Below are 27554 nucleotides of genomic sequence, written 5' to 3'. Positions count from 1 at the left end.
TTCATAAATAGATGGCTGGTCCAACTTTATGAAAACCGCTGAAATTTCCCCATAAACGATCAGCAACTGAACATCAAATGCTATGGAAAAAATATTGCAGTTAAGACGTAATGATCGCCCAAGTAGTTTACTGATGACGGTTTTCGTCCCGAGTGATGTTAGAGGACTTTGAAAGTACACTATACAAACTCTAAATTCTTTATTCTTTTAACACAAGATATATTTTGTAAATTACCTGTACCTGTATGTCGTTAGTTTAATATAAAGGCCCGGAAATATTAATCTGTAGTATGGCTTGGCCCAGCAACTGGGCCCCCTTCATCATCGGATTCCATTTTTTCGGGGATATCCGAAAAGAAATCGCAGCGGTTCCGCCGTTTTGAGGATTCAAGGTTGAATCCCTTGTCCTGCTTCTTGTGGCCCTGAAAAAAACAATGGCATGAAATGCTTACAAATTCAACTCGACACGTAACTGTTAACCCTTTTACCCCCAAAGGACGCACTGGTACGTTTCACAAAACTCATCCCTTTACCCCCATGGACGTACCGGTACGTCCTTGCAAAAAAATGCTATAAAATTTTTTTTTTCATATTTTTGATAATTTTTTGAAAAAAATTCAGGCATTTTCCAAGAGAATGAGACCAACCTGACCTCTCTATGACAAAAATTAAGGCTGTTAGAGCAATTTAAAGAAAATATACTGCAAAATGTGCTGGGGAAAAAATAACCCCTTGGGGGTTAAGGGTTGGAAATTTCCAAAGAGCCTGGGGGTAAAAGGGTTAATAATTCCCTAACGTCAAGTTTCGAACGTAGTGCTGTGAAATATAAAATCACCAAAACAACAATACTATTTATAGCATGGAAGGAATTATCAAAATTTTGAAACAAGTCTTAATAAATATTAACTCATGGCTGCCAATCCAAAAAACACTGTATTACAAACCCACCATAATTCTATAAATCAAGCTCTTTATATTCCCAAATGTTAAACTATTAAAACTTCAAAAGTTCAAAGTTGGAGCAAATGTTTTTATGTTGACCAGGCTGACATGAGTCTTTATATAGTTTATATATGACATATCTATTATGACGTTGTTACAGTTTTTAGAATGATTTATTGTTAATTTGTTCTCATCATCTATTTATTTCCTTATTTCCGTTCCTCACTGGGCTATTTTTTCCTATTGGAGCCCTCGGGCTTATAGCCTCTTGCTTTTCCAACTAGGGTTGTAGCTTGGCTAGTAATAATAATAATAATAATCATGTAAAAAAACATCCAGGATTGCAATATTCGAATCCTAAGGCCATAATCCTCCAATAATTTTTAAATGACATATTGTATATTGTACAGTACTAGAGAAATAGATATATATATATATATATATATATATATATATATATATATATATATATATATATATATATATATATATATATATATATATATATATATATATATATATATATATATATATATATATATATATATATATATATATATATATATATATATATATATATATATATATATATACATACATATATATATATATATATATATATATATATATATATATATATATATATATATATATTATTATCTTTATTATTATTATTACTAGCTAGGCTACAACCCTAGTTGGAAAAGCAAGATGATATAAGCCCAAGGTCTCCAACAGTTAAAAATATCCCACTAAGGAAAGGAAAGAAGAAAATAGATAAACGATCTGAGAAATAATGAACAATTGAAATAAATTATCTTAAAAACAGTAACAACATTTAAAAAGATATTTCATATATAAACTATAAAAAAAAAACTTATGTCAGCCTGTTCAAAATAAAAAGATTTGCTTCAAGTTTGAACTTTTGTTCTCCCGAAAATGTATGCAAGAGCCATAGTAACCTTCATATGAAAATGGAAAATACGAAAAGGCAAGAGAAGACTGTTCTATGACAGAATTTCAGCTTGATTTTATTAGTTCCCTTGCTATGTTTATAGTACAAGTGTGGCGAGAAGACACTACAGAAATAATGTAAGTGGACTTTCAGATTACTAAAACGTAAGACTGGCATTCAGACTTTATAATACACAGCTGGTAAGAGAATTAATGAAGAACACTTCCTAAAACTAACTGGAGAAAAGTATGGCGAGAAGATTTACTACAGTAATAATGTAAGTGGACATTCAGATTACTAAAATGCAAGACTGGCATTCAGACTTTATAATACACAGTTGGTAAAAGAATCAATAAAGAACACTTCCTAATAATAAATGGAGAGCTAGAGAACCTACTTATAGGGTTGGCAATGAGGTTTGAGAAAGGATGAATTGATTTTTTTTATCAAATCACGTCACCCAGAGGGATACCACTTACAAGTGGCGCACACTGCACGATAATAGAGATTCTCTGAAACATCTCTTCTCAGGATTAGATTGGATTTATGAATTTAGTTTATATAGTCCAGTGCTGGGGCTTGTGAGACCCTTCCGTACCCAAATGTAACTGGGGAAAAACCCTTCAGTTATTATTATCATTTCTAGCAAAGCTACAACCACAGTTGGAAAAGCAGAATGCTGCAAGCCCAAGGGCTTCAACAGGGAAAATAACATGAAAGAAAGGAAATGAGGAAATAAACTATATATGAGAAGTAATGAATAAGAAATATTTTCTTAAAATCAGTAGCAACGTTAAAATATATCTGTCATTTATAAACTCTGAAGAAAAACTTGTTAATCTCTTCATCATAAAAATCTTCGCTGTAAGTTTGAACTTCTGAAGTTCACAGAATCACCTGCCAGATTAGAAAGTTCATTCCACAATCTGGTAATACCTGGAATGAAATTCCTAGAATACTGTGTAGTGTTAAGCCTTTTGATGAACAATTAGAATTACTATGAGATACAAGTTTGAAGAGTTGGAAGACCCAGGCCTACTTGGCTGAGGGTTATGAAACGTGAAGTAGGAGATGATGAAAGGAGAAGTATTGATTAAAAGCTCAAGATAGAGACGACTGGCAAAATCCAACCGAGGCCCTTTGCGTTAAAAGGGAGAAAGATATACATCCATATTTTCAGATGGATAGCCAGATTTCAGGAGGAAATATAGCTACATTTCAGGATAAAACACCATTAGGTTTCAGGATGAAAAACCGCCTATTTTGGAATGATAAATACCCAAATCTCAAGATGTTATGTAGCCAAATTTTAGAGTACATACATCATCATATACCAAAGGCACTTCCCCCAATTTTGGGGAGTAGCCGACATCAACAAAGAAACAAAAACAAAAAGGGGACCTCTACTCTCTACGTTCCTCCCAGCCTAACAAGGGACTCAACCGAGTTCAGCTGGTACTGCTAGGGTGCCACAGCCCACCCTCCCACATTATCCACCACAGATGAAGCTTCATAATGCTGAATCCCCTACTGCTGCTACCTCCGCGGTCATCTAAGGCATCGGAGGCAGCAGCAGTAGAGTAATCTAACAAATTTGTCGGAGGGTTTGTATCTATGCCGGAACAAAATTAATTTCAGAAAACAAACAGCCAGGTTTCAGGATAAATAGCCATACTTTAGGACAGTTTGCCAAACTTAAAACAGACAGATATCTGAAACTATGATGATTACATAAAAAATTATCGTTACCTTCAATGTACCATCCACTTCGACATCATACAGGTAACTCATGTTCCAAAATTGTATCACGGCATCCATGGCACAGGAAGCCAAAAAGATGGGTGACCTATATATTCTCAACACCGAATCTCTTGTGCTGCCCAACAATGCCGACAAATCTATGAGCGTAGAGGTGCACAGCTCTGAGGGGAGCAAAATCAAACAAGTTTACAATTAAAAGTCATCTTATGTCCCAAGAATTTACTCCAATGAAAATTAAACTTATAAACATAATCTTAACAAAATAATCTGTATTTCCATATTCATAGACATAAAGAGGTTTCATAATTCAAATTTTTTTCTTATAAGATAAGCTATTACATCTTAAAGTTACAAGATGAGTTATGAGTGCTCTTAACCATCTGCTTAAAGTCTAAATACACTGGATTGAAAAATTATCGGTGCCAATTTACATGAAAGGTTTAAACCTTTAAACTGATGTAGTGTCCCTACTGTGTTCTGGGAGCTGAGGGTCCATAATCCCTTGCTATCCAAAAAGGCTTAGACATTCCTTGTTAAAATTTAATCACAGAAGTGCACAAGGAATTAGATCCAAAAATCAATGCTTGCGAGTGAATGTAAATATTAGGCGTGTAGCACGTACTGATTTTTTTTAAGGACATTTTTCTTTGGAAAGATCCTAGCAGCATAAAGACGTATTAAATAGGTATATACAAGACATTAACTTAAAACCAATCTACACTACAGTAATTTATTCTTATTTACTTTAGTAAACAACCTGGAACTCTGTATTCCAAACTATAGTTTGAATGGTTTATCAAAATATTCTAGACAAGTAACCTAAGCATTACTTGTGCTTAAAATTATCCTTCCCTTTCCTTCAATTGAGTCCCACCACCTACAGTTGGTGGAAGTCAACAATATGAACATCAGTGGAGATTCATGGAAATAATCAGAATTTTAATAATTACATTTTTTATTTCCACAGTCAACTAAAGTTCAAATACATGTCCATCCTCTCCACCACTGACTTATAGTATCAAGAAAAGGGTTACTGAGAACTTCAAAACTGAAGAAAAGGTTAACAGCCTGGGGTTTTCAGGAAACTGGAAAATTTTTAAATTCTATTATTAATATTTAATAACCCAATGTTTTTTTTACACTGACGGCCTCATTTTGCTGGCTTATGGATTCAGCAACGATACACTTTAATACCAACTTACTTGTAGTATAAGTTACACTGCAGGGGTACAGAGAAACACATTGAAATAAATACAGTACGCATTCGACACGTTAATTACCGACGATCGTACGTACACCGGAAAAGAACTCAAACTGCAGATCATTACCTGATGTTTCCATCTTTGCATCGCATTACCAACATCCGGTCGCCGATTGGAACGAGCCACTTCATCTGTCCAGGATGGCCGGCATACCGATCGATGTGAAAACGGAAGTCTCCCCACTTGAAGATGAACATGACCCCTTCGCCGGATCCCACCACAAGGCGGGAATCGTCGCGAACAAGGGTCATGGCAGTTAGCTCGCTTTCGTACATTTCTGACTGAAAAGAAAAAAATTTTATGAATACATACATACATATACCAAGACACTTCCCCCAATTTTGGAGGGTAGCCCACATCAAACAATTGAAAAAAGGGGACCTTTCCTCTCTTACGTTCCTCCCAGCCTGACAAGCTCCATAAGTGGTGGATAAAAATGAATATATGAATAAAAATAATTTATATTGACAACACACATGACAAATAATTATTTCAAGTGATTATCTATACAGAAGGTACTCAACTTACAAAACTTTCGTCATACAAACACAAGATAAGATAAAGAGATACTGAAATAAAACATTATATCATTTAACCCTTTTACCCCCAGGCTATTTGGAAATTTCCAACCCTTAACCCCCAGGGATAATTTTTTTTCAAGCACATTTTGCAGTATATTTTTTTTCAAATTGCTCTAACAGCCTTAATTTTCATCATACAGAGGTCAGGTTGGTCTCATTCTCTTGGAAAATGCCTGAAGTTTCTCAAAAAAATTATCAAAAATATGCACAAAAAAATACCAGTTTTTTACAAGGACGTACCGGTACGTCCTTGGGGGTAAATGGATGAATTTTGTGAAACGTACCAGTACGTCCTTTGGGGGTATAAGGGTTAATACAGTAAGCAAACAATCATTTGTAATAACCTGATATCTATTTCATTTGAAACCCGACTATTTGTTGACTTTTGTAGCTGAAAATCATAGGCATGAGATTCAGGTTAGGCTTAACCTAAGACGTAATTTTACAAAATTCTGACTTGCACACAGCTTCATGACACCACACTCTCTAAGCAACAGATCATAGATAATTAGAGTTATTCCAAGTCAAATCTGATCTGTTGCCTTTCCAAAGATGATAGGCTTCCCGTTTCTCCAAGTACTGTATTTGCATCAGTCCACCTTCACCATGATAATCAGTAGGTTAGTTTGTAAAGCATAGTTGTATAATGTAGTTTCCTCACTATCATTCATGATTACCATACTTTCAAATAGTGATATAATAATAAAGTTTGTTTTATATCAACTAGCATATTCTGTAGTGCATCACACTTAGTATTCCCTCAAAAATGATGGCAGATTGCCTACCTGTATCCTAACCACCAACTTAGTGCGCAAGTTATCAAGATCTGTTTGTCCATAACCCTAATTTGTTGTCTTTTTGATTTCCATCCCAAATACAAAAGTATTCATTCTTCCAAATAACTTTGGCATTTTGAATTATGCTTTATCATCGTGTGCTAATTTTCCATGTTTTGTCTTTTATAGTCGGTGTATGAGAGAATGGAAAATGGTTGTCTGCTAAAGAAGGTGATGAATGCAAGAGTTGATGGGAGAAGTACAAGAGGAAGGCCAAGGTTTGGGTGGATGGATGGTGTGAAGAAAGCTCTGGGTGATAGGAGGATAGATGTGAGAGAGGCAAGAGAGCGTGCTAGAAATAGGAATGAATGGCGAGCGATTGTGACGCAGTTCCAGTAGGCCCTGCTGCTTCCTCCGGTGCCTTAGATGACCGTGGAGGTAGCAGCAGTAGGGGAGTCAGCATTATGAAGCTTCATCTGTGGTGGAAAGGTGGGAGGTTGGGCTGTGGCACCCTAGCAGTACCAGCTGAACTCGGTTGAGTCCCTGATTAGGCTGAAGGAACATAGAGAGTAGAGGTCCCCTTTTTGTTTTGTTTCATTGTTGGTGTCGGCTACCCCCCAAAATTGGGGGAAGTGCCTTGGTATATGGATGGGGTATCCATCATTCTTTATTTTGTGACTGGTACCATAACCTATCAAATCATGAAGTCTGCCTATTCTCCTTCAAAATAGAAATATTCTCACCCTCATTACCAGAATACAGTCAGTGACAACAACTAAAACAAGGCTATCAAACACTCACTGACATAAGGAAACTGTTGTCAAGAAAGTTCATTATCAAATATGCAACAGAATTTATGTTGTATAATAGAGGAAGATGGGAGAAGTACAAGAAAAAGGCCAAGGTTTGGGTGGATGGATGGAGTGAAGAAAGCTCTGGGTGATAGGAGGATAGATGTGAGAGAGGCAAGAGAGCGTGCTAGAAATAGGAGTGAATGGCGAGCGATTGTGACGCAGTTCCAGTAGGCCCTGCTGCTTCCTCCGGTGCCTTAGATGACCGCGGAGGTAGCAGCAGTAGGGGAGTCAGCATTATGAAGCTTCATCTGTGGTGGAAATGTGGGAGGTTGGGCTGTGGCACCCTAGCAGTACCAGCCGAACTCGGTTGAGTCCCTTGTCAGGCTGGGAGGAATGTAGAGAGGAAAGGTCCCCTTTTTTTCATTTGTTTGATGTTGTCTACTCCCAAAATTGGTGAAGTGCCTTGGTATAGGTATGTATGTATAATAGACTATGGTATTACTAAACATGATCATTCATTTACCACTCATTAGGGCCATTTCCCAAACTATTAAAAAGACAATACAAAAGAATAAATGTAACTCTTCTCAAAAAATGAAAGGAGACCGTATCACAGTACTGGACAAGCAGATATGCACCTTGTTGGACTGCTCTGACGGCTCAAAAAAGCCACCCGACCAACCTCCTTCACATTTACCAAATCAAATTTATTTACGGGAAAAAGAAATGGAACCTAAACTGTAACCGGTAATTTTCAACATGGAAATATGGATCAAAATAGAAATAAATTAGCAGGCAAGTACTGAGCATTACTTTATACAAATACAACTTACTATACTTGTGAATTTTACATTTCACTGTATATATAATATGACAAAGCAAGGACAACAAACAAGTTTTTTGTTTGTATATGTGACATCACTCTTGACCAAAATAAATTAATTATCCTATTTCATTTAACCCTACCCTTTACCCCCATGGACGTGCCGGTATGTCCTTGCAAAAAAATGCTATAAAAATTTTTTTTTCATATTTTTGATAATTTTTTGAGAAAAATCTGGCTTTTTCCAAGAGAATGAGACCAACCTGACCTCTCTATGACAAAAATTAAGGCTGTTAGAGCAATTTAAAAAAAATATACTGCAAAATGTGCAGGGGAAAAAATAACCCCCTGGGGGTTAAGGGTTGGAAATTTCCAAATAGCCTGGGGGTAAAAGGGTTAATATTTAAGCCATAACGCAGGGTTTTTTCCTTCTTATTCTTAAATTAAACATAAGGTACAAGTTACTTTTACAGTATATTCATAAACAGATATAGAGTATATATTATCTAGTAACATACTCGAATATTTCAGCCAACCGCAGAGGATTTTTTTCTATGACAACCCTTGGACTTTAACCATGAAATTGGGGACTACTGCCCATTCATTGTATGGTACAAAAGTATAACAAAGCCGAGGAAAGATGAGGAAGAGGAAGGAGTAGGTGAGAGAAAGGGATCTGCCAACTCAACACCACTAACCTGCTCGTCCATTGGTTCGACGTTGATATCCAGGGCGGAGACGTCTCCTGAGAGCTGGTTATCTTCCTCCAGAGGCATAGCCGCCCTGATAGCTTAAATCATGGGAGCGGCTAGGGCTGAAGGTACCGCCGCTGAGGAGGAGCCTGGAAAAAGACGGGAGGCCATGTCACCGTCAAGGATATAAGGGCAGCCGGTGGGGGCGTTTCTCCCAAACCCTGACACCCAGGGCCGGAGGCTGGATTTGGCGGCCCGGAGAGCATCCTCATCAGCCTGGAAGTGGTAAAATACAATAGAACTAAGGAAAAAATTAACGTATTTCCAAATATAAAACAGTAAGATACATCTCAAAATTTGATAATAGAACACTGAATTGAAATTCAATATTATAATCATAGAAGAAACAGTAGAAATAGAGAAATCTTACATCATCATTAAGCAAGACCGTTGAGAGGTCGTAGCACAAGGTGCAAGCCTCCGGGAACCAGACCATGTAGGGGGCCTGGCCCGGTTCACGGATGAAGGAGATAGCACAGTGGGCGTGGGATCGGCAGACTTCGTGGCCTATCGGATCCGTAAAGGAGGCGGAGCAACCCTTGACGGCACAACGGACTTTCTGTAACAAAAAGGTTAAATAAATTAAGACTCTCCCGGAGACTCTAAAATAACATGAAAATTATAGAGAGTTTGGGAGGAATCTGGTGTGCATGTAAGGTTCGTACTAAAAAAGGGGCCGGAGCCCCATTGTAATTACTAAACTGGTGAGATTTAAACTACTCCGTAGTGCGCCGGAGCAAAAAGTATATATGGGCCGGAGCCTCTGGGTAATTACAGCTAACATGTAGGCTAGTGCGTGCCGGAGATCTTGGGTAAGGTCCCTTTTCACCGGGCGTCACAGGTACTGTATCTCCCCAGAAATAGATTTTTCCTTTGTCAAAATCCCTTTTCCATTGAACATCACTGCATTATCAAGTTCATTATTTGCATACAAAAGCTATCAGAAAACAATGGAATACTATATGGGACTTTGAAATTTATAACTCAATTTTGTTTCAAAACATTTCTGGTGCATCCCGCTAAACGTTTTCCATGTTCTATCATCGTCTCTAATAATTCCCCTTACGTTATGTGAGACCCAAAAACCTACTGTGAATGCTCTATGTGACATCTGTCGAATTGACCTAACAACACTTCATTTTTACCATTCTAGGTGTCAAAAATGTTATTTTCATTAGTAAAATAAATTTTTGAATATACTTACCCGATGATCATATAGCTGTCAGCTCTGCTGCCCGACAGAAAAAACCTACGGGCGGAATACGCCAGCGATCGCTATACAGGTGGGGGTGTACATCAACAGCGCCATCTGTCAAGTAGGTACTCAAGTACTCGATGTCAACATAGAACCAATTTTCTCCTCTGTCCACTGGGTCTCTATTGGGGAGGAAGGGTGGGTCCTTTAATTTATGATCATCGGGTAAGTATATTCAAAAATTTATTTTACTAATGAAAATAACATTTTTCAATATTAAACTTACCCGATGATCATATAGCTGATTCACACCCAGGGGGGTGGGTAGAGACCAGCATTACATGTTGACATTATTATGAGCTAAGTATTCCGTATTTCATTTTAGCAGTTATTCAAAATAACAAGCATAAAATAAATAAGTACCTGGTAAGGAAGTCGACTTGAACAATTACTCTGCCTTTTTAAGTACGTCTTCCTTACTGAGCCTCGCGATCCTCATAGGATGCTGAGCGACTCCTAGGAGCTGAAGTATGAAGGGTTGCAACCCATACTAAAGGTCCTCATCAAAACCTCTAATCTAGGCGCTTCTCAAGAAATGACTTTGACCACCCGCCAAATCAAGTAGGATGCGAAAGGCTTCTTAGCCTTCCGGACAACCCAAAAATATTAATAAAACATTTCAAGAGAAAGATTAAAAAGGTTATGGAATTAGGGAATTGTAGTGGTGGAGCCCCCACCACTACTGCACTCGTTGCTACGAATGGTCCCAGAGTGTAGCAGTTCTCGTAAAGAGACTGGACATTCTTAAGATAAAAGACGCGAACACTGATTTGCTTTTCCAATAGGTTGCGTCGAATATACTTTGCAGAGATCTATTTTGTTTAAAGGCCACGGAAGTTGCGACAGCTCTAACTTCGTGTGTCCTTACCTTCAGCCAAGCTTGGTCTTCCTCATTCAGATGGGAATGAGCTTCTCGTATTAACAGTCTGATAAAATAGGATAAAGAATTCTCTGACATAGGCAAAGATAGATTCTTAACTGAACACCATAAAGCTTCAGACGGGCCTCGTAAAGGTTTTTAAAATAGAACTTAAGAGCTCTTACAGGACATAATACTCTTTCTAGTTCATTTCCAACCATACGATAAGTTTGGAATCTCGAACGATATTGGTCAAGGCCGAGAAGGCAGCTCGTGTTTGGCTAGAAAACCAAGTTGTAGAACATGTAGCCGTTTCGGATGAGAATCCGATGTTCTTGCTGAAGGCATGAATCTCACTGACTCTTTTAGCTGTGGTTAAGCATATCAGGAAAAGAGTCTTAAAGGTGAGATCTTTCAGGGAGGCTGATTGAAGCGGTTCGAACCTGTCTGACATAAGGAATCTTAGAACCACGTCTAAATTCCAACCAGGTGTAACCAAACGACGCTCCTTCGTGGTCTCAAAAGACTTAAGGAGGTCTTGTAGATCTTTATTGTTGGAAAGATCTAAGCCTCTGTGACGGAAGACTGATGCCAACATGCTTCTGTAACCCTTGATAGTGGGAGCTGAAAGAGATCATTCTTTCCTCAGATATAAGGGAAAGTCAGCTATTGAGTTACAGAGGTACTGGTCGAGGATACGGATACTGACTTGCACCAGTTTCGGAAGATTTCCCACTTCGATTGGTAGATTCTAAGGGTGGATGTTCTCCTTGCTCTAGCAAACGCTCTGGTTGCCTCCTTCGAAAAACCTCTAGCTCTCGAGAGTCTTTCGATAGTCTGAAGGCAGTCAGACGAAGAGCGTGGAGGCCTTGGAGTACCTTCTTTACGCGTGGCTGACGTAGCAGGTCCACCCTTAGGGGAAGTGTTCTGGGAACGTCTACTAGCCATCGAAGTACCTCGGTGAGATATTCTCTCGCGGGCCAGAGGGAAGCAACTAGCGTCAACTTTGTCCCTTCGTGAGAGGCGAACTTCTGCAGTACCTTGTTGACAATCTTGAACGGAGGGAATGCATATAGATCTAGATGTGACCAATCTAGTAGAAAGGCATCTATATGAACTACTGCTGGGTCCGGGATAGGTGAGCAAACTATTGGGAGCCTCTTGGTCATCGAGGTTGCGAAGAGATCTATGGTTGGCTGGCCCCAGGTGGCCCAAAGTCTCTTGCATACATCCTTGTGGAGGGTCCAATCTGTTGGAATTATTTGTCCCTTCCTACTGAGACAATCTGCTATGACATTCAAGTTGCCTTGGATGAACCTCGTTACTAGTGAAAAGTCTAGACCTGTTGACCAGGTGAGGAGGTCTCTTGCGAACTCGTACCATGTCAGAGAGTAGGTACCTCCTTGCTTGGAGATGTACGTCAAAGCAGGGTGTTGTCCGTGTTCACCTCCACCACTTTGCCTTGAAGGAGAGACCTGAAGCTTTTCCAGGTCAGACGTACTGCCAGTAGCTTCTTGCAGTTGAAATGCATTGTCCTTTGACTCGAGTTCCATAATCCCGAGCATTCCCTACCGCCTAATGTCGCACCCCAGCCTACGTCCGATGCGTCCGAGAAGAGAACGTGGTTGGGAGTCTGAACAGTCAGGGGAAGACCCTTTCAAAGGTTGATAAAGTCCTTTCACCAAGTCAGACTAGACTTTATCTTTCCGGAAACCGGGATCGAGACCGCTTCTAGCGTCTTGTCCTTTCCCAGTGAAAAGCTAGATGATACAGAAGAGGACGGAGGTGTAGTCTTCCAAGTGACACAAATTGAACCACGGATGACAGTGTCCTAACCAGACTCATCCACAGCCTGACAGGGCAGCGTTCCTTCTTCAGCATCTTCTGGATGGATAGCAGGGCTAAGTATTCCGTATTTCATTTTAGCAGTTATTCAAAATAACAAGCATAAAATAAATAAGTACCTGGTAAGGAAGTCGACTTGAACAATTACTCTGCCTTTTTAAGTACGTCTTCCTTACTGAGCCTCGCGATCCTCATAGGATGCTGAGCGACTCCTAGGAGCTGAAGTATGAAGGGTTGCAACCCATACTAAAGGTCCTCATCAAAACCTCTAATCTAGGCGCTTCTCAAGAAATGACTTTGACCACCCGCCAAATCAAGTAGGATGCGAAAGGCTTCTTAGCCTTCCGGACAACCCAAAAATATTAATAAAACATTTCAAGAGAAAGATTAAAAAGGTTATGGAATTAGGGAATTGTAGTGGTGGAGCCCCCACCACTACTGCACTCGTTGCTACGAATGGTCCCAGAGTGTAGCAGTTCTCGTAAAGAGACTGGACATTCTTAAGATAAAAGACGCGAACACTGATTTGCTTTTCCAATAGGTTGCGTCGAATATACTTTGCAGAGATCTATTTTGTTTAAAGGCCACGGAAGTTGCGACAGCTCTAACTTCGTGTGTCCTTACCTTCAGCCAAGCTTGGTCTTCCTCATTCAGATGGGAATGAGCTTCTCGTATTAACAGTCTGATAAAATAGGATAAAGAATTCTCTGACATAGGCAAAGATGGATTCTTAACTGAACACCATAAAGCTTCAGACGGGCCTCGTAAAGGTTTTTAAAATAGAACTTAAGAGCTCTTACAGGACATAATACTCTTTCTAGTTCATTTCCAACCATACGATAAGTTTGGAATCTCGAACGATATTGGTCAAGGCCGAGAAGGCAGCTCGTGTTTGGCTAGAAAACCAAGTTGTAGAACATGTAGCCGTTTCGGATGAGAATCCGATGTTCTTGCTGAAGGCATGAATCTCACTGACTCTTTTAGCTGTGGTTAAGCATATCAGGAAAAGAGTCTTAAAGGTGAGATCTTTCAGGGAGGCTGATTGAAGCGGTTCGAACCTGTCTGACATAAGGAATCTTAGAACCACGTCTAAATTCCAACCAGGTGTAACCAAACGACGCTCCTTCGTGGTCTCAAAAGACTTAAGGAGGTCTTGTAGATCTTTATTGTTGGAAAGATCTAAGCCTCTGTGACGGAAGACTGATGCCAACATGCTTCTGTAACCCTTGATAGTGGGAGCTGAAAGAGATCGTTCTTTCCTCAGATATAAGGGAAAGTCAGCTATTGAGTTACAGAGGTACTGGTCAAGGATACGGATACTGACTTGCACCAGTTTCGGAAGATTTCCCACTTCGATTGGTAGATTCTAAGGGTGGATGTTCTCCTTGCTCTAGAAAACGCTCTGGTTGCCTCCTTCGAAAAACCTCTAGCTCTCGAGAGTCTTTCGATAGTCTGAAGGCAGTCAGACGAAGAGCGTGGAGGCCTTGGAGTACCTTCTTTACGCGTGGCTGACGTAGCAGGTCCACCCTTAGGGGAAGTGTTCTGGGAACGTCTACTAGCCATCGAAGTACCTCGGTGAGATATTCTCTCGCGGGCCAGAGGGAAGCAACTAGCGTCAACTTTGTCCCTTCGTGAGAGGCGAACTTCTGCAGTACCTTGTTGACAATCTTGAACGGAGGGAATGCATATAGATCTAGATGTGACCAATCTAGTAGAAAGGCATCTATATGAACTACTGCTGGGTCCGGGATAGGTGAGCAAACTATTGGGAGCCTCTTGGTCATCGAGGTTGCGAAGAGATCTATGGTTGGCTGGCCCCAGGTGGCCCAAAGTCTCTTGCATACATCCTTGTGGAGGGTCCAATCTGTTGGAATTATTTGTCCCTTCCTACTGAGACAATCTGCTATGACATTCAAGTTGCCTTGGATGAACCTCGTTACTAGTGAAAAGTCTAGACCTGTTGACCAGGTGAGGAGGTCTCTTGCGAACTCGTACCATGTCAGAGAGTAGGTCCCTCCTTGCTTGGAGATGTACGTCAAAGCAGGGTGTTGTCCGTGTTCACCTCCACCACTTTGCCTTGAAGGAGAGACCTGAAGCTTTTCCAGGTCAGACGTACTGCCAGTAGCTTCTTGCAGTTGAAATGCATTGTCCTTTGACTCGAGTTCCATAATCCCGAGCATTCCCTACCGCCTAATGTCGCACCCCAGCCTACGTCCGATGCATCCGAGAAGAGAACGTGGTTGGGAGTCTGAACAGTCAGGGGAAGACCCTTTCAAAGGTTGATAAAGTCCTTTCACCAAGTCAGACTAGACTTTATCTTTCCGGAAACCGGGATCGAGACCGCTTCTAGCGTCTTGTCCTTTTCCAGTGAAAAGCTAGATGATACAGAAGAGGACGGAGGTGTAGTCTTCCAAGTGACACAAATTGAACCACGGATGACAGTGTCCTAACCAGACTCATCCACAGCCTGACAGGGCAGCGTTCCTTCTTCAGCATCTTCTGGATGGATAGCAGGGCTGGGGGTTGATCGACTTGTTCAGCAATGTCCTCATCAGAGGGTTCCTCATCCGAAACTGATGAGGAAACGGCAACGGAGTGGGCAACGTCTGACTCGCTGAATCCGGTCGCACTGGTGGATGCGTGACGGAGCCGGACACAATATCATGGTACTGCTGCACAGTCTGTGAACTGTCAACCATGGGGACGCGAGGAAGTACAGCGTCAACCCGAAACTGTCTAGACTGTCTGGGTTGTGCAGTCAACCCCCTACCGGGTTGCTGAGGTTGCCGCACTGCGTCACAACAAGTCATCTCTGCTGGTTGTTGAACGTCTTCCTAGTGACACACTGAACGTCCACAACCACCTCCGAGAGTCGCTTAACGTCAACGTGCGACTGGCAACCCACACTGGGTCGCATCGGTGGAGGAACCACCTCAACTGGCGGACGCGAGTAGGATACCTCAGCGTCAACAGGGCGCACAACCAACCGGTAGGAAGGTTGTTGGCCAGAAGGTTCTTCTCCGTAAAAAATCCTCTATCAAGGACACAAGCTTGGACTGCATGTCTTGCAGCAAAGCCCATTAGGGTCTACGGGAGCAGGTGTGGCAACAGACGGGGTTAGCGACTGAAGCGGAACCATTAACCATCCCTGGAAGCTTTGTTATGCTTTAATTAAAGTCCATAGGAGGTTAAGCAGCTTAAGGCTCCTCTCCAAATGACAGAGTCCTCAAAGGAATATCAGTAGGAGGGAGAACAGCACTTTCTCATCTACAGGAACCATGTCCGAGAAAAGCTAGGTTATCTCAGTGAGGGTCTCACTGGTGCATAAGCAGCAGACCAGAAGGCAACATTATGTAACTGCTTGACAGTCTGTGAACTGTCAAAAACTGAACTGTCAACCACAACAGGTGCGTGAGGACATACAGCACTGGTGCATTAGCAGCAGACCAGAAGGCAATGTTATGTAACTGCCTGACAGTCTGTGAACTGTCAAAAAACTGAACTGTCAACCACAACAGGTGCGTGAGGACATACAGCACTGGTGCATTAGTAGCAGACCAGAAGGCAACGTACTGTAACTGCTTGACAGTCTGTGAGCTGGCAACAACCAAAGCTGTGTGGGGAAGCCTCAACTCCTGACTGACTAGTCTGCTGCGGGCGAGTGGCGGTAACCATAGTGGGTTGCGGAGGCTGACACACCGTGTCAAAACACGGCAGCTTGTGGTAGCTCACGCACGGCAACGGAGTGCTCCGTGTGTCTGTGGGAGTCAGCATGCGTCTGGCAGGGTCGACTGCGCATGGGTGGAGGAGCTCTCACAACAAGAGTGTGGGAGCAGGCAGCCGTAGCGTCTGCTGGGCGCACAACCGTGGCAGGTTGTAGGCAAACGGGTGCATCGTCAACCTTCTCCGCAGTCGGAGAGTGGGAGCAGGCAACAACCAAAGCGGAGTGGTGGTGCGTGGTGGGGACTGCCGTGGGTTGCGGAAACTAACGCATCGCGTCAAAACACGGCAGCTTGACTCCACCTTCCCACTGCTGATGCGGTAGCTCACGCATGTCAACGGAGGGTGCCGCACGTCGGCTAACGTCAACATACGTCTGGCAGGGTCGACTGCGCATCGGTGGTGGAGCTCTCCGCAGCCGGAGTGTGGGAGCAGGCAGCCTCAGCGTGAGCTGGGCGCACAACCGTACTACTGTCCGTTGTGACTGAGGGTCTAAAACAGCTGGTGCGGCAACAGACGGAGTTACTGCCTGTTGCGGTACCACCTTGCCTCTCTTGGGAGGTGTGCAGTCGTCGGATGACTGCAGCGAGTCCGAACTGACCCAGTGGCTACACCTGGGCCGTTGGACTTGCGCGGAAGGGACCGACTTGCACTTAAAAAGCTGCGAGATGTGGTCCATGGTTTCTTACGAGAAACCTCTTCCGCAGACGAGGAATAAATGGGCTCTCTCGTCTTTGTGTGGGTGGGGCGATCTTGGGTAGATACGCCCGAAACCACGGAGGGAAAAACGTCTGTTCGTTGATCAAGGCCTGTGGAACCCATAAGTCGTTCGACATTACTTCTCCCCTGGGCTTGGGAGCTTGTAAGAGGTCCCGGACTAGGCGAACGACTGGCACGAACAGACGAACCCTCGGACGCAACACTGTAACACTTTGCGCATATCACTTTATCACTTTGATTTTCTGTTTTGCACTTATTTCACTGAAATCGAAACTTTAACTGATTTCTACCTGAAACACGCAATCCTATCCTTCATTAAAATGTAGTAATTGCGAAAACATATATAAAGATAAAGAATTCAGTGGCTGGGAAAGAGACTAAACACTAGATCAAATAAACTACGTTTACAATCTCTCACCGCACATAGCCTGGGAACAAGAATAAAACCCTAGAAACGTTTTACCTTCTTCCCCTACAGCGACTAGGGAGGAGAGTAAAAAACGAGAACAACGTTACCAGCTTGAACGAAACGTTTAATCTCCTCTCTCTCCCTCCGTCTCTATCTCTCTCTCTCTTTCTCTCTTGATTTCGCACCTGAGAGAAGAGCCCAATTATATATCGTTAAAACATGTTATTTGCTAAAGGAAAAAACTGAAAGGTTTTCCAAATAAAAAGTTCCTTTAATTTAGAATTTAAACCATTTAAGCTAAGAAAGAATGAACGAAACGCCAGAATCGGTTTACTCTTACTGCAAAGTGAAACCGTGATACACTCTCTCTCTATCGTAACGATAGAGCGCATGTTGAACGTCCTGAACGTCAACAACTGCGTAGACAAAAAACTAAACGTTAGTTCATCTTTGAAAACAGTACGAGACTATCAAAGAAATTCTTTCATAAAACATTAAAAATTTAAAAAGTATTAAATTCTTTAAAGGTTAAATACGATATAACGGGCTCAATGTTAATTAACTTCGGTTCCAAGTTAGGACCGCCTACTAACAGGAAAGGTCGCATATAAACAAACATAAAAATTTATTGTTATATGTTTATAATAAATGGAAAGTTAATCGAAGAGGCCTATAAAGGCGGAGAGATATAAAATATATAGATCTATAATGTGTTAAGCAAAAATACCAAAAACCTAAACACACTTCCGTCTAAGGGAAGAGTCGGCCATTTAAAAGTGAAAGAGAGTCCATACTCTCTTCGTCACCATAATTAAATCTATCCAAAACGAATTCAAGTTTTAAAATGAAGATAAAACCCCTGCATAGCGAAAGCTCAAAACTGGAATAGTGTACTTCACCAAATCGTTGTGAAAACAAATCCAGTTAGTAACAGCGTATTTAGTAGGTCTTGCCAGTGGCACGACAGAGAGAAAATTGGTTCTATGTTGACATCGAGTACTTGAGTACCTACTTGACAGATGGCGCTGTTGATGTACACCCCCACCTGTATAGCGATCGCTGGCGTATTCCGCCCGTAGGTTTTTTCTGTCGGGCAGCAGAGCTGACAGCTATATGATCATCGGGTAAGTTTAATATTGAAAAATACCATTTATACTGGACATCCTTTCTAAAAACTATATCTAGACGAGTTATTCTAAATTGGAAATTAGGGTTTCCATATGGATTTCAACATAGAAAAGGCAACCCCTTACAATGCCCTACCTTTGGATATCAGTAACAGGAGACCTCAGGGGGAAACTAGTCTCAGGGTAAAGATGAATTTGTCCTTTATGGATACTGATAAAAAAGTTAACCCTTTTACCCCTAGGCTCTTTGGAAATTTCCAACCCTTAACCCCCAGGGGGTTATTTTTTTCCCAGCACATTTTGCAGTATATTTTTTTTCAAATTGCTCTAACAGCCTTAATTTTTGTCATAGAGAGGTCAGGTTGGTCTCATTCTCTTGGAAAATGCCTGAATTTTCTCAAAAAAATATAAAAAATATGAAGAAAAAAATTTTTTTGCAAGGACATACCGGTACGTCCATGGGGGTAAAGGGATGGCTTTTGTGAAACGTATCAGTATGTCCTTTGGGAGTAAAAGGGTTAAGATTTATGGCACTGTATAGGTCAGGTTCAGCGTGCCTGGTCAAAAACTCCGCAGGATCCGAGCTGGGTGATACTAATATCCAAATAGTTCAAGATTAAGGAATGTTACATTATCTAATTTACAGTGCTCCGAGTTAAGTTAGGTTAGGAGGGCATCCAACACCAGATCAGATGAGGTAGGCACATTCCGTCAGGTCAAATTAGAGGTCTTTTGTAGAAGAGCGGTCCCATTTGGCAAGGGGGCTGTTAACCTTTAAAGGGGGCAAAACTGGTACACTACTGTTTAAAAGGTTATATAGTTCTTGAATTAGAACATTCATTAACAATGTTGCTGTTGGTGATGGTTATTTGACCTTCATTGAAGTTATCGTCAATCACCGATATGACCCACTTTTATTGTCTCTACTTTGGAAAAAAAATCTTTAACACACTGCCAACTATACTCTATGTATAAATGGCTTTTGTTGCTCATCTTAAAAGTCAAAAACACTACTAGGACCACTTTCCATCATAAGCTCCAAAATTAAGATACATCTCTGTATTTCACAATTAGATTCATGGGGGCCTTGATCGAGCACCGCATGATACCTTATGTTAAAGTTGAGGTTACGATACATATTCCCATATATTTTATTAATTTGTTTTGGTTAATTACTGTAGTGTATACAAAATACCATACTGTACTTAGATACATGCCATGTATTAGGTAACAAGATGGTAGGGTTGTGAGTCAACCTGCCGCAGACACTAACCACTTATGAGATGTGCTGTCTCACCTTTGCTAATCAAGCTGTACTGTAGTGATATTACAGTACATACATTACAGTAATACTGTACTGTCTTTATTGCACTATCGGTAGGTATTGTTTCATAAAAACAAGGGTTTTCTTGTTACTTATATGTAGGGTGTCGTGGCGAAGACTTGGGCGTTGAGTCGTCTTATGTTGTAGTAAAGCCGCTTAGGCATTGAGTCGTCTTGCCTTGTAGTAAAGCCGCTTAGGCATTGAGTCGTCTTGCCTTGTAGTAAAGCCGCTTAGGCATTGAGTCGTCTTGCCTTGTAGTAAAACCGCTTAGGCGTTGAGTCGTCTTGCCTTGTAGTAAAGCCGCTTAGGCATTGAGTCGTCTTGCCTTGTAGTAAAGCCGCTTAGGCGTTGAGTCGTCTTGCCTTGTAGTAAAGCCGCTTAGGCATTGAGTCGTCTTGCCTTGTAGTAAAGCCGCTTAGGCGTTGAGTCGTCTTGCCTTGTAGTAAAACCACTTAGGCGTTGAGTCGTCTTGCCTTGTAGTAAAGCCGCTTAGGCGTTGAGTCGTCTTGCCTTGTAGTAAAGCCGCTTAGGCGTTGAGTCGTCTTGCCTTGTAGTAAAGCCGCTTAGGCGTTGAGTCGTCTTGCCTTGTAGTAAAGCCGCTTAGGCGTTGAGTCGTCTTGCCTTGTAGTAAAGCCGCTTAGGCGTTGAGTCGTCTTGCCTTGTAGTAAAGCCGCTTAGGCGTTGAGTCGTCTTGCCTTGTAGTAAAGCCGCTTAGGCGTTGAGTCGTCTTGCCTTGTAGTAAAGCCGCTTAGGCGTTGAGTCGTCTTGCCTTGTAGTAAAGCCGCTTAGGCGTTGAGTCGTCTTGCCTTGTAGTAAAGCCGCTTAGGCGTTGAGTCGTCTTGCCTTGTAGTAAAGCCGCTTAGGCGTTGAGTCGTCTTGCCTTGTAGTAAAGCCGCTTAGGCGTTGAGTCGTCTTGCCTTGTAGTAAAGCCGCTTAGGCGTTGAGTCGTCTTGCCTTGTAGTAAAGCCGCTTAGGCGTTGAGTCGTCTTGCCTTGTAGTAAAGCCGCTTAGGCGTTGAGTCGTCTTGCCTTGTAGTAAAGCCGCTTAGGCGTTGAGTCGTCTTGCCTTGTAGTAAAGCCGCTTAGGCGTTGAGTCGTCTTGCCTTGTAGTAAAGCCGCTTAGGCGTTGAGTCGTCTTGCCTTGTAGTAAAGCCGCTTAGGCGTTGAGTCGTCTTGCCTTGTAGTAAAGCCGCTTAGGCGTTGAGTCGTCTTGCCTTGTAGTAAAGCCGCTTAGGCGTTGAGTCGTCTTGCCTTGTAGTAAAGCCGCTTAGGCATTGAGTCGTCTTGCCTTGTAGTAAAGCCGCTTAGGCATTGAGTCGTCTTGCCTTGTAGTAAAGCCGCTTAGGCGTTGAGTTGCCTTGTCTTCTAGGAGAGCCTCTTAGGCGTCGAGTTGTCTTGCCTTGTAATGAAGCCGCTTAGGCGTTGAGTCGTCTTGCCTTGTAGTAAAGCCGCTTAGGCATTGAGTCGTCTTGCCTTGTAGTAAAGCCGCTTAGGCATTGAGTCGTCTTGCCTTGTAGTAAAGCCGCTTAGGCGTTGAGTTGCCTTGTCTTCTAGGAGAGCCTCTTAGGCGTCGAGTTGTCTTGCCTTGTAGTAAAGCCGCTTAGGCGTTGAGTCGTCTTGCCTTGTAGTAAAGCCGCTTAGGCGTTGAGTCGTCTTGCCTTGTAGTAAAGCCGCTTAGGCGTTGAGTCGTCTTGCCTTGTAGTAAAGCCGCTTAGGCGTTGAGTCGTCTTGCCTTGTAGTAAAGCCGCTTAGGCGTTGAGTCGTCTTGCCTTGTAGTAAAGCCGCTTAGGCATTGAGTCGTCTTGCCTTGTAGTAAAGCCGCTTAGGCATTGAGTTGCCTTGTCTTCTAGGAGAGCCTCTTAGGCGTCGAGTTGTCTTGCCTTGTAATGAAGCCGCTTAGGCGTTGAGTCGTCTTGCCTTGTAGTAAAGCCGCTTAGGCATTGAGTCGTCTTGCCTTGTAGTAAAGCCGCTTAGGCATTGAGTTGCCTTGTCTTCTAGGAGAGCCTCTTAGGCGTCGAGTTGTCTTGCCTTGTAATGAAGCCGCTTAGGCGTTGAGTCGTCTTGCCTTGTAGGAAAGCCGCATAGGCGTCGAGTCGTCTTGCCTTATAGGAAAGCCACACAGGCGTTGAATCGTTGTGCCTTGTAGGAAAGACGCTTAGGCATTGAGTCATCTTGCCCGGTAGGAACGCTACTTAGGCGTTGATTTGTCTTGCCTTGTAGGAAAGCCACGTAGGTGTTGAGTCGTTGTGCTTTGTAGGAAAGCCGCTTAAACGTTGAGTTGTCTTATGTAGGAAAGCAGTATAAGCATCGAGTCGTTGAGACTTGTAGGAAAGCCGCTTAGGAGTTAAGTCATCTTGCTTTGTAGGAAAGCCGCTTAAACGTTGAGTTGTCTTGTCATGTAGGAAAGCAGTATAAGCATCGAGTCGTTGAGACTTGTAGGAAAGCCGCTTAGGAGTTAAGTCATCTTGCTTTGTAGGAAAGCCGCTTAAACGTTGAGTTGTCTTGTCATGTAGGAAAGCAGTATAAGCATCGAGTCGTTGAGACTTGTAGGAAAGCCGCTTAGGAGAAGTCATCTTGCTTTGTAGGAAAGCCGCTTAAACGTTGAGTTGTCTTGTCATGTAGGAAAGCAGTATAAGCATCGAGTCGTTGAGACTTGTAGGAAAGCCGCTTAGGAGTTAAGTCATCTTGCTTTGTAGGAAAGCCGCTTAAACGTTGAGTTGTCTTGTCATGTAGGAAAGCAGTATAAGCATCAAGTCATTGAGACTTGTAGGAAAGCCGCTTAGGAGTTAAGTCATCTTGCTTTGTAGGAATGCCGCTTAGGCATCGAGTTGTCTTGCCTTGTACGAATTGAGTCATCTTGCCTTAACAGTAAAGTAGTGTCCATGCATTGTAATAAACAAATTGATATGAACTAAAATACCATGATAGAAACCATGTGAAAACAATGTATTACAGTTACTTCAGGGTGTTAGTCGACCGAGCATAGACAGTGGTCAGCTATTTTAGCGGTTTACGTGTAGAATCATCCTGGAGCTAAATATTACGTGATTTTTCGCTCTTCGCAAAGGTCTATGTTACCAAAGCCCCAACAATGACAGAGGACTGACTATACGTGAATAATTGGTGTTAGTTCCGCATACCATACACTGGAGCCTTTGTATAACAATGGACAGGAAACCCCTGCTTGCAGAGAACACCACCTAGCCATGTCAGAGCCTTTGTAATTTATGGGGACAGCCCTTGGACCGGCCGAAAATCGAGTAAAAAATAGTCCGAAATCGACTCTTTTTCACGGGAATAATCACGGAATGAAATAATGTTAAAGTCACTAGTTTTGTAAATGCTTGTCCCAACAACTACATACTAGGACCACTCTGGTCATGGATGTCGGAAACGTGCGAGAAAAATGGACAACTAACCCAAAATTCCCCTCCTAACCTGGCCTACAAGCCATATCCTTACCTTCCTCGTGACCTAACCGGGGGGCTAACGCCCCCTGCGACCCCCCAACCACTGTCGCTAACATACGAATCCCACAAACCCAACCTAACCGAACCTAGTAGTTCCCAGGTCACTACCCCTACTCGGGGGCAAGCCCCCGGACCAACTTCGTAAGTCTCTCTCCTACACCAAAAAAAAGGGATGGGCAGCACCCAAAATTATATCTTAACCACATTGTCATAGTAAAAAAGTTACTCAGGCTTACCTTAACCGTTTTACCCCCACCAAAAGGTTAAATTTTGAGCACATTTTGCTATATATTTTTTCTAAATTGCTCTAACAGCCTTAATTTTTGTCATAGAGAGGTCAGGTTGGTCTCATTCTTTTGGAAAATGCCTGAAGTTTCTCATAAAGTTATCAAAAACATGTAAATAACAGTGTTTTGCAAGAATGTACCGGTACGACCTTTGGGGGCGAAAGGGTTAATATTCGATGTCGCTAAAACCAAAATCCTCGGGTTCTTGCGCCACCAATCTTACACTTCTCACATGGACCCCTAAAATCACATAAGAGCCCTTTTCGAAATAAATAATGAAAAAATTTGGGGCAACTCGAGTAAAGTCCCGTAGGTGTAAATACCTTATTTTCTTCAACGAATCAATTTGATCAATATGAGTGATAAACTCAACAACATCGCTCAAAGAGTAACTATGCGCAACACGTCTATCCATTACGGCGGTTAGAGTTGGAAAGGGTCGACTCCAGGTCAATCTCGGGTCATGTGGGGGGGGGGGGGTATTAAAAATTTGAAATCATGCCGCCAACGAAAGGGTTAGTTCAGTTGGTTTGTTTGACACTGGCTTTATCTACCAAAATATCTTTAACTAGATGTTGGCTAACCTAACCTTTGGTTGTATATACAGTATAACAAATTAGTATTCGACATAATTTCAGGACGTGTCACAATGAAATAACAATCTCAATAAGAGGTTAAAAATGACGATTGTTGAAATTAGAGAAAACATAAGTCCAAACATTGATAACTGTTCAAGCTTGCGCCACCAGCTGTTAGGTGATCAGCGCGCCGCCCAACGGGTGTTATTATAGTCAGGCAGGAAACAATGCTTGGAGGAAATTTTACGACCGATTAACTTGGCCGTGGCTTCAGAAACGACCTTTCCCTAACCTAAGTGAGTAGTGGAATAAAGCAAGGCTGTACTGGCTCTACAACATTATTCAAATTAATTACTTATCAGATTATAAAACAAGTAGAAAAGGAAAATAATGGTTTTAAAAATGATATTATAAAGCTAGTAGTATTGTTTTTTGCTGATGATGTCCTTGTGCTTGCTGAGAATATAGAGGATGCTGAATTGAACATACGGAAAGTGATAGATATAGGAAAGCAGTGTGGTTTAGACATAAATAGAGACAAAAGTAGCGTACTTATATATAATATGAAGGAGAAACCAGATAATATAGAGGGAATAAGAGTAGTAAGCAATCTTAAATACCTAGGTATCAAGGTAGATAATAGTAGGAATATGTTCAAAACACAGAAAAGTGAAATGATAGTTAAGGCGCAAAAGCTAGCTAATCTTACATAGAAAAAAGTTGTAATAAGATAATGATAGGGAAAGCATACTGGAAAAGTGTAGCACTACCTTCTACTGTATATTATATGGAACAAACGTAATTAACTTAACGGAAACGGAAATAGAAAAGTTGCAAAGAATAGAGAATGAAGTTTATAGAAGGACGTTAGGGGGTGTAAAGAATACAGCAATTGTAGCCTTGAGAGGGGATGTAGGAGCATCTGCTATGAAAACAATCGTAATGGATGGAAAGCTGAGGTACCTTAATAGCATTTATAAGGGAGAAAAGGACTTACTATCAGCAATAGTCAATGATATGGAAGAAAAAGAGAGGAAGTGGTGGATGCATGTGAAGAAGTATGCTGAGGAATGTGGGTTGGTGATGAGAGAAGTCAAGAGATGTACGAAAGAGGACATAAAGAAGAGAACAAGAGAATGGGACACAAGCAAATGGAAGAGTGAAACGGAGTGCAAGGAGAGTCTAATTTTGTATAAAAACTGGAAAAGTGAAATCAAGGAGGAGGAAGTGTATGACGACACATTTTCGTCAATTTTATTATTCAGAGCAAGGACAAACTCACTGGGCTTGAATATAAAAAACAGACAACAAGATGGAAATATAAACTGTGTATTCTGTGATGTAGAAGAAAATGCTAATCACTTGATGTTATATTGTCCACAGTTTAGTGACATAAGAATAAAAAGCAATTGAGCTCCAACAACCATACGAAGAAGATAGTGCACAAACAGTTGGAAAATTCCTTTTTTGTGAAGAAAATATTGAAAATAAGAAAAGAGTACTACAACAAATGTGGATGAAAAGAGAAAAAATAGTGAAAATAAGGAACACACAAAACTAAATGACACAGAGGCGCCATTGCAAAGGCAAAGCCTCAACCTGAATCTGATCTGATCTTAAACAGCGTGGTTTGTATTCCAGTTATGGAACAAATGATATATATAACAAACGACATTATATTGGGTTTGTGACCTGGGAACTTCTAGGTTAGGTTAGGTGGGTTTGTTAGGTTCTGTACCCTTTTTGTACCTTTTTTTATATATTGTGTGAAGGGTATACGGAAACATTCTTTAAAATACACATGATAATATTACCGTAGCATTGCTAATGTTAGCAATGCCACCATAACGTTGGTAACGCTGTGTATCATTGATAACGTTGCTAATGTTATCGTTCGCAGTACATACGTGAGTGAAGTGACACGGAATTTTAACAAGTCATTATATCTAAACATTTTAACAAAATATACATAATAAAAGACATTATATTTAAACATTTGAACAGAAAATATGTTTTTCTGTAGTAAATAACGTGATTTGACCAAATTTGACCTTCATTTCATCCGTAATAACAGCAACAAGTTCGGCTACTTGAAGTTAGTCGAATTGGTTGTTCTGTTGGTTTGCAGTTGAAATTAGGTCAAATCACGTTATTTACTACAGGAAAACATATATTTTCTGTTCGAAATGAGAATCTGTAATACAGTAAAACTTTACCAAAACTGTTTATTGTCTTCGATACTTTTACCAGAAGACCATTAAGTGATTACATTGGTGTTCATTCGGGAGAGCAATCTAACCGTATATACGTTCGAAATACGGGAGGAGGGATTTATAGCACGAAAAACACGGGTACATACGTCCTAGGACATGGGATATTAAATTGAAGTAAGATTTCCGTACCGCAAATGCACGTAAAGGCTTTGTCCGTAATTCTAAAAAGGCTTAAGCTTCCTTATTTCCTATAAAATATATTCTACTGGGGGGAAATATTGTTTATAATGATCTAAAATAGTATTTACATAAGATATTTTATACGTAATAAGAATTTATCGTTAAATTACGACTGGCTTAACCAGTATTTTCCTCTCAATGTTTCCGATCGACAATTTAAACTGGCGTCTTTAGACACTTTTAACTCATATTTACCAATTATATTCAACAAATTAGTCTCCCATATTGCTTACAGTTATCCTGCTGATATATAAGATAGGATATAACGTTAAAATTATTAATAATTTACCTTAAAACAAGACAAATCGCTGACCACAAGACTCACAAAGTCACTTTTGTTTACAATTGTAAACACAGTACCAGGGTTGCCAGTTTGGCCTTTTTTTCGGCCAAAAAAAAACTCAAATTTGACCTTTTGTATTTAAATAGGTTGGCCTTTAGTAATATGAAAAATGCCAAGCCTTAAATACTATATTTTTTACCTTTTTCTATTAATGGGTTGACCTTTTAAAGCCTCTGTTGATTAGAAATTGACCTTTTCTCATTTAGAAAACCTGGCAACCCTGGCCAGCGTTACCAGATTATTCCCACTAGATTATCGTACATAAACCTTAATATTATCGTTTTTTAAACCAAAATTATCGTACACAATTTGAACAAGATTATTAAGGAGTAAAATATATAGCTTATTTCAAAATATTTTAGTATAACTGTTTAATCAAACACACACATACATGTATATACATAAGGTATGTATCGTACATCGTACTAGACCTAAAATAATCGTACATGTACGATAATTATCGTACGTATGGCACCCCTGCACACAAGATTTCGAGCAGGATTTTGGATTTTCTAAATA

At 41.1% G+C, this 27554-nt stretch overlaps 1 protein-coding gene across 5 annotated transcripts; it reads right to left on the bottom strand.

Moving 5' to 3' along the window:
• On the bottom strand, positions 1 to 27062 carry LOC137637011 (WD repeat-containing protein 55 homolog). Of its 5 annotated transcripts, none has more exons than XM_068369325.1 (7): positions 26982 to 27062; positions 9017 to 9205; positions 8593 to 8862; positions 4987 to 5201; positions 3753 to 3819; positions 3658 to 3678; positions 1 to 422 (listed from the first exon to the last, which is right to left on the bottom strand). In XM_068369325.1, exons 3-7 carry the CDS (start codon positions 8668 to 8670, stop codon positions 279 to 281), a joined length of 525 nt encoding a protein of 174 aa, XP_068225426.1. In that variant the 5' UTR covers positions 8671 to 8862; positions 9017 to 9205; positions 26982 to 27062; the 3' UTR covers positions 1 to 278. The 5 variants fall into 5 exon arrangements, 4 of the variants coding, with proteins under 4 accessions (XP_068225426.1, XP_068225427.1, XP_068225429.1 ...); XM_068369326.1 differs by having other exon boundaries at positions 3647 to 3663; positions 3761 to 3819; XM_068369328.1 differs by having other exon boundaries at positions 4987 to 5197.
• Positions 27063 to 27554: the final 492 nt, after the last annotated feature.

The sequence above is a fragment of the Palaemon carinicauda genome, unplaced genomic scaffold (assembly GCF_036898095.1).
Source record: "Palaemon carinicauda isolate YSFRI2023 unplaced genomic scaffold, ASM3689809v2 scaffold491, whole genome shotgun sequence".
Taxonomy (NCBI): domain Eukaryota; kingdom Metazoa; phylum Arthropoda; class Malacostraca; order Decapoda; family Palaemonidae; genus Palaemon; species Palaemon carinicauda.
This window is presented reverse-complemented; position numbering and strand designations above follow the sequence as displayed.